The 7,231-nt window shown below is 56.9% G+C and overlaps 1 protein-coding gene across 1 annotated transcript; it reads right to left on the bottom strand.

Moving 5' to 3' along the window:
• Positions 1 to 2,603: 2,603 nt before the first annotated feature.
• Positions 2,604 to 6,852, bottom strand: ADRA2A (adrenoceptor alpha 2A). Its single transcript, XM_081266965.1, has one exon. The coding sequence runs from the start codon at positions 5,396 to 5,398 to the stop codon at positions 4,001 to 4,003; it is 1,398 nt and encodes a 465-aa protein (XP_081123091.1). The 5' UTR covers positions 5,399 to 6,852; the 3' UTR covers positions 2,604 to 4,000.
• Positions 6,853 to 7,231: the final 379 nt, after the last annotated feature.

The following is a 7,231-nucleotide window of genomic DNA, read 5'->3' as shown; positions in this document are numbered from 1 at the left end:
GAGCTGCCTGCCCTGCCTGACCCACCCCCTCAGCCCAGCGCCCAGCTCCTATGCTCTGGGCTCCCAGTCACAGCACCTCTCCCCACTGCACACTCCTGGTACAGATCAGGGCCTGTTGCCCTGAGTGGACACATGCATACACTCCTTCTGTCACACTGTCTCTGTTCTGTGCATCTAATGCATCCCACGGGCACATCCTGTCTCCTTATGCACCTCTAAAGCTTCTAGAGGACAGGGAGGGCCATAACTCTGCCAGCGCTTGCAGAGACTGGTGGTGGGCTGTGCGCAGTGCCTGCAGCACAGGAAGAGGACTCCTCCAGAGAGTGCCTAGCAAGGTGCTGTCACAGGGAAGGCAGGGGGGCCTCGGGGCTTATTAGTAAGTAACTCACCACATCCAACAACCAAACAGTATGCACTGGGGATATATGGCATTGGATGGAGCATCATGGGAAGAAAGTGCTCGAGGGACCCTGGAATGATGCATACCCAGACTTCCTCGGGGCCCTGCATCCCTCATCAGTGCAATATGGGAACTGAGGATGGCTGAGGCAGCTTCTGGCTTTCAAACTCTGATTCGATTATAGACAGGGCGAAGCCTAAGCCACGTTTCATCATTCTCCCCTCCAGCGCTCTAGCACAGAAGCAGCTGAACAAAACCTTGCAGGGAGGGGGTTGTGCTGTGCCAGTCCCAACCAGGGTACTGCCTTCCCCCACCAGATGCACCTGCAGGAGCGAACCTGACAAGGCAGATCCAAGGGCCAATAGCTTTGATACCCCAACCAAAGTTTATATAAAGAGGAGATCAGCCACAAACAGACCTTCTTGGTCCAGATAACAGAACCCAGGTAGCATGGACAGAAAGTTGTGGGGTTCCAGTCTCATCTCCTGCTCCTTTGGCAAAGATCCCCATGGGAGTCACTTCTCCTCCTCAGTTCCCCTCCCCCTCCCACACTCCACAGGCTGCTTCTGGGGGCTTTCTGCATGAACAGTGATTCCTTCCTGGCATGAACTCAGAAGCCCAGCAGTCCAGCCCTCGCTCCCCACTGTCCCAGCTTCCATCAGTCTCTAAGGTTTTTCTGTTGCTACGTTGGAGCCCCAGGAGATCCACAGCACCAGAGGCCCCTTTAATGTGGCACGTTTGCCCATACTTTCCCTTTTCCCAGGCAGCAGACACAGTGGGTAAAGGAAAGCCAACACCTCCCTACCAGACAGGGCAGAAGAGAGTCAGGAGCAAGCCGTGTTTGTATCTGCCCTGTGGCTGGAACACACAGCCTGGGTCCTGGAGGCCTGCCAGACTGGCCTATTGTCTAGCACTGTTTGCCTTTTGGGCAATGGGTGTCCTGAAGTGGGGAGGGATTGCAGAGCCTGGGTAGGGGTGGGCAGCAGGCCACAGCACCAGACAAGGGAGCCAGCCTTGGCGCCACAGGCTGGAAGGCTGGTTTGTGAAGCCCCTCAACAAGGGTCACTGGAGCTGAGTGCCTGCCTGCCCTCCTGTCTGTGGGCTCAGAGGACCCAAGTCATGATAGGAACTCCTTCCTGCCTCTAAAAACCCTCTTGTCTTCACTCTCCCAGGCTCCTGAGTGCCCAGATCTCCTCTCAGGGGTCTCCACCTTCCCACCCTTGCACACACACCTCAACTCCACCAAAGAATTGAAAGATGAGGAGATGCCTCATGAACTGCCCAGAAGTGTACGGCACCTGCTTCTGAGAACATCCAGAACTGGGGTGCTTGCATGTTATAGGTGGCTGGACTTAAGCAAAGCAGCCTGAGCCAACACCCTGTCATCCAGGGCTATAAGGATTCTGAGCAAGCTACTTCCTCTAGGGCCTGCTTCCTTATTTATCAGACAAGGGGCTGGATTCCTGGATCTCTAAGGCCCTCCCAGTTTCAAAGTGCCACAACCACAGTGTGAGGAACAGAACAGACCGTGATGCTACCAAAAGGCAACCAGAAAGACGTGTGCCTTTGGCCAGAGATAATTTGAGCCATCAACTAATATGATTCCACTTGTTCATACCTTGCTATGGGGAATATACTACGTGTTGTCCATTACCACACCTTAAGGCATGATGACACATTTCAGAGTATATTTCACACTTTTGCGTATACATAGCACACTTTAGGCAAAATATACACTTTGAGGTATGTATATACTTCGGGGTATACACACACCATATCTACACTGGAATATATCCCACCCAAGTGCAGAGCATACTCTGAAGAGCCTATGCTAGGGGCATGCTGAGAAGTCAGCACTGGCTCTGGAAAGGCTCTGGGGTGAACAGCATAGGCACCCCAATAAAGCTGGCTATCACGTATTTCCACCATGTATTGTTGACCTTGAACAAACCATTTGCCCTCTGAGATGCAGTTTCTTCACCTGTAAAATGAAGATAATAATAGAACTGACCTCATAGGGTTCTGGGCAAGATTAAATAAAGGAGTGTCTATAATAGGCTCCCACAGTGTCCAGCACATAAGAATACTTAGTCAATGATAGTTTTGTTATTGCTCAAACATTTAAACATCTTTTATAATGTACATGAAATTGGGTGTTCCCAAAGTCTTAAAGCTTTCGAAAACTCAGATAACAGACAGGAGGACCACTTAATTCATGTTTATTTCACATTTGATCTGTAAACCATTTTATTTTTTAAAAAAATCCACTGTCATTAGCAACATGTGCTGACATTAGTTTTTCTTTAGTGAAATAAGAGCGCAGGCCTTAAATTGTCTCCGTCTAAAACATGTAGAAACTGGGATGTAAACACGAAATCTCCACCTCCTCCTCTGTCTTTGGCAGTTCATCAGCGACATGATCTCAGCCAGAAAAGCAGCAGACAGGACAACACTTTGATACCTAAGAGCTCTTGGGGCAGGATCTGTACAGTTTGGCAGGCCCATTTGTCTTTTCAAACTGTTTACCTTGGGCAAATTGTATCAGGTTTGCTTCTTCCACATAATTTCCACTCCTCTGTGACTAAAAACAGCAGCCAAAAGATTTCCCCTAAGTCAGCGATTTCTGGGAGAGGGGCACATAGTACAAGATAGAAACATACATATTCTTCTTCAAGTAGTGGCGCCCAGGGGAGGGATGGGGCACCAGAAAGAGTCAGTTTTAAAGTGAGTTTCTGGGGCCAAGTGTGCCTCAGAGGACAATGGCTTTATACAGGACTGATGCAAGGCGGAGAGGTTCACTTATTTCTGTCTAGGTCCATCCTTGTAATATTTACATAGGAAAAGGCAATTATGCTGTTAGGCACAGGAAAAAAAACAATGGACAAAAATCTTTTCCCTGTCAGGAAATCTCAAAGCAGATCCACGTCCAAAAGACAGTCACCAGTTGCTGGTGAACCGGACACAGAGGGATATAACAACACTAGAAGAGGGCTTGCATGGCGAAGCGGCTCGGCCTTTTGCTGTGTCTGCCTGGAGAGCATCTCCACAACCAACATCACAGCCAAGGCCACATGACGCTGGGGAGGGACCCCAGGGTACACTATCAAAAAATAGTGTGTATTTACAGTGGGGGTGAGGTGGGCGGGCAGGGCTGCCCTGAGTGTTTTTTCTAAAAATAGACAATTATGGGTTGAGAGGAGCCATAGACCAGGGCTGGGAAACCCCCATTCATTAATTCTTTGGGAGCCTTGCCCCCTGGAGTCCTGTGCTTGCTCTGAAGAGCTGGGAGAACTTGGGAGGGTAAATAAACCTTTAGGAAACAATACTGATTAGGAGCGTCCCACCAGGGGGGAAAAAAAATCTCTCCAGGTAAGGAGAGGCCATAACAAATATTGAGGGTGTATGTGGCCTTCCCAGCCAGCTGAACTTTTCCCTTGTGGAACAAATGTCCGCAGGAGGCCCAGAGCACCCTCCAGGCCAGGAAACACGGAGCAGGCGGGGCCTGGGATTCAAAGTGCTAGGGCTGATGTGAAGATGCTCCCCTGGATGCCCAGGGCCTGCGATTGGCGCCAGTCTGTGAGCCGGGTGTGGGCAGCGTGCTCACACGATCCGCTTCCTACCCCCGCGGCAGAGGATCTTCTTGAACGCGCGGCGGAAGTCGTGGTTGAAGATGGTGTAGATAACCGGATTCAGCGAGCTGTTGCAGTAGCCAAACCAGAAGAAGAACTTGAAGAGCGTGCGTGGCACCGAGCAGCCGACGGCCGTGAGCGTGTAGGTGAAGAAGAAGGGGAACCAGCACACCACGAACACGCCGATGACCACCGCCAGCACGAACGTGAAGCGCTTCTCGCGGTTCTGCCGCCCGCGCCAGCGCGACGCTTTGGCGCCCCCGCCGCGCTCCTCCCCGGGCCCCACCACCGAAGCCCCAGGCCCGGTTGCCCCTGGCCCGCGCCGGGGCAGACTGTCCCCGGGCTTCACCTGGCTCGCCCGAGCCTTGGCTTTGGCCCGGGGGCCGCGCTCGGGTCTGCGGGGCCCCGGGGGTCGCTCGGCGTGTTCCGAAGAGGAGCTTTCCTCCAGGTCCAGCGCGTCCGCCTCGCGCGTCCCGGCCGGTGCGGGCTCCCCCGGGGCGCCATTGAGCTGGGTGGGCAGCGGCTCGGCCTCTGCGCCCGCGGGGCCCGCGCAGCGCTCCGGGCCCAGGCCGTTGGGCCTGCGGTCGGCGCTCCCGGGCTGCGCGGCCGCGGCGTCCGGACCTCGGCGGCTGGGCGGCACGCGGGTGCGGCGCTTGGCGATCTGGTAGATGCGTATGTAGACCAGGATCATGATGAGGCAGGGCGCGAAAAAGGAGCCTATGCACGACGAGATGACGTACCACTTCTGGTCATTGATCTCGCAGCGCTGCTCGGCCGGTTGCTGCCCGTCACCGCCGCCCTTCTTCTCGATGGAGATAAGCGGCGGGAAGGATATGACAGCCGAGATGACCCACACAGTAACGATGATGGCCTTGATGCGGCGTGGCGTGCGCTTCAGGTTGTACTCGATGGCCTGCGTGATGGACCAGTAGCGGTCCAGGCTGATGGCGCACAGGTGCACAATGGACGACGTGCAGAAGAGCACGTCGAGCGCCAGGTAGATCTCGCACCATGCCTTGCCAAAATACCAGTAGCCCATGACCTCGTTGGCCAGCGAGAAAGGAATGACCAGCGTGGCCACCAGGATGTCCGCCGAGGCCAGAGACACCAGGAAGAGGTTTTGGGGCGCCTTGAGAGCACGGCTGGTGAACACCGCGATGATAACCAGCACGTTGCCGAACACCGTGAGCAGCATGAGCAGGCCAGCCAGGCACACCAACGTCAGCGTCACCTGCAGGGAGTAAGGGATGGCCTGGGCGCCGCCCCCTGGCGCCTCGGTCCCATTCCAGCTTGTGTTGCCGGCGTCCGGCTGCAGGGAGCCCATGGGCGCAAAGCTGCCCTCGGCCAGCGGCTGCTCCTGGCGGAACATGAACGCGGCGCCCTCTCGCCTGGACCTGGTGCCAGCTGCCTTCCGGCCAGCGCCCGTGGGTCCTCCTCTTCCTCCGGCGACCCACTCACCCCGCCGCGTCTCACATAGGGAGGGGGCCCCAAGGAAGCCGGGCCCAAGCTGGGGGACAGCTAATGGCCCATGGGCCCGGGTCCCGCGAACAGCGCCCGCCGGTGCTTTAGCCGCTCGGGGTGGGCGCCTTCTCTCTCCAAGCTCCTAGGCACAGCCAAGTTTTATTTCTAAGCAGGAGAGAGTAGGGCGAGCTGATGGTTAGAGAGAGATTTATTCTTCAGGAAGGGAGAATAAAATTCATCGGTGGCCTGATGACTTGGAAGGATGACAGGAAATTATACATATAACTATATAAATATATATATCTTGCTTCTTGAGCCTGTGCGAAAGCGAGAGGTCTTACCGTGTGCGGGGCCCGCCCCCACCCCAGGAGGCAGCCAAGAGGTGCTGAGATGCGAGCTCAGGGTCCTATGTCTGTCTATATTCCCGAAGCGATTACCGACTCTGGAGCTTCCCGCAGACGCGGCGGTGCGGGCTGGGCCCTAACACCGGCCAGGGCGCGGACTCTGCCGCTTCTCCGAGCGCCGCGGGACTTCCAAAGTTGCGCGCCCTGCTGGGGCTGGGGCGCAGCACGCGGAGCTCGGGGACGGCAGCGGCGTGAGGGGTGTGGAGGCCGCATGAAGGCGCCCCCGTCCTCAGGCGTGCCGCGCCAGGTGAGCGATCCGCCCTCCAAGAGCCACGGCTGAGGCAGGGTGTCTCCTAGGCGTCGGCTCGGTGGGCGCGAAGCTCAGCAGGACGGGCTGGGGGCCGAGGACAGCGTAAGTTGCAGCAAGAGCGCAGGACTAGGGAAAGAAGGCGCTGGGGTGGAGGGGAGGCGGCGCGCCGGCTGCTGGGCGTCTGCACCGGAGCCGGAGCTGCTGCTGTTCCGCGGCGCTACGGTGGACTCGTTTTATAGCCCCAGGATCAAGCCGGCGTTGCCGAGCAGCCGGCGTCAGCCCCCACGTGGGAAGCCGACCCTCCTCCGCCCCTCGCGCCTCCCCTCTGCTGATCTAGAGTCGGCGCCCAGTGCGGGACCCCAGGGAGCGCTGCCCCCCAAGCTGGACGGGCCCTTCGGAAAGGCGGGTACCTTGAATGAGGGGCTTTAAGAGAGAGTCTGGGGAGTGGGGAGCGGCCCCTACTGGGAGTTGGCTGTGCAGCTCCCGGACGATCCAGCCAACAGCAATAGGCACCCGGAGTGTCTCCATCGAGCTGGGTCTTGGGAAGAGAGGGTGGAAAGGAACCCCGGCCAGAATTGGGAGAAGCATTCTCGGGTATGAGTCTCATCCAGATCAGCCCGACCCGGACCAGGCCGCCCTAGTCCGCAGGTGCTCCTGGCTGGAGAGGAAGGCGAGGGTTCCAATGGAACCCCTGAAGCGGAATGGGCAGCACCCACGCGGGAGCCCGCGAGGCCAGAGTTCAGAGCTCCGCTTGGGGAAGAGGCGGCTAAGTGTCCTACCAGCCGCAAAGCTATCAGCGGGACAGCGCTGCCTGGGGTCCAGACCGCGCCCTTCTAGACCGCTATGGGGAGGGGTCCTCCAAGCGGAGGCGCGCCGCGGCAGAACGAGGGCGCACTGACACCTGCTGGCCGCTCGTCGTCGTCACGTCTGGGAAGCAACTGGCTGGCACCGGGCGACTTTCTCCAGTTTCTGTGGTCCTCAGCCTATACCTCTATCTTGGGATAAGTTTAGGTCTGAGCTCAGGAAAGGAGAATCCAGATTTTAAACTGCATTTTGTCATGTCGCACAAATGTTTCTAAAGCAGGTA

This window comes from Spermophilus citellus (assembly GCF_964194105.1).
Source record: "Spermophilus citellus genome assembly, chromosome: 15".
Lineage (NCBI taxonomy): Eukaryota > Metazoa > Chordata > Mammalia > Rodentia > Sciuridae > Spermophilus > Spermophilus citellus.
The sequence above is the reverse complement of the archived record's forward strand: the minus strand, read 5'-3'. Positions and strand labels throughout refer to the sequence as shown.

What these genes read in the sequence shown, in the direction of transcription:
- ADRA2A (XM_081266965.1), bottom strand. Translation starts at nt 5,398, where the DNA reads ATGTTCCGCCAGGAGCAGCCGCTGGCCGAGGGCAGCTTTGCGCCCATG.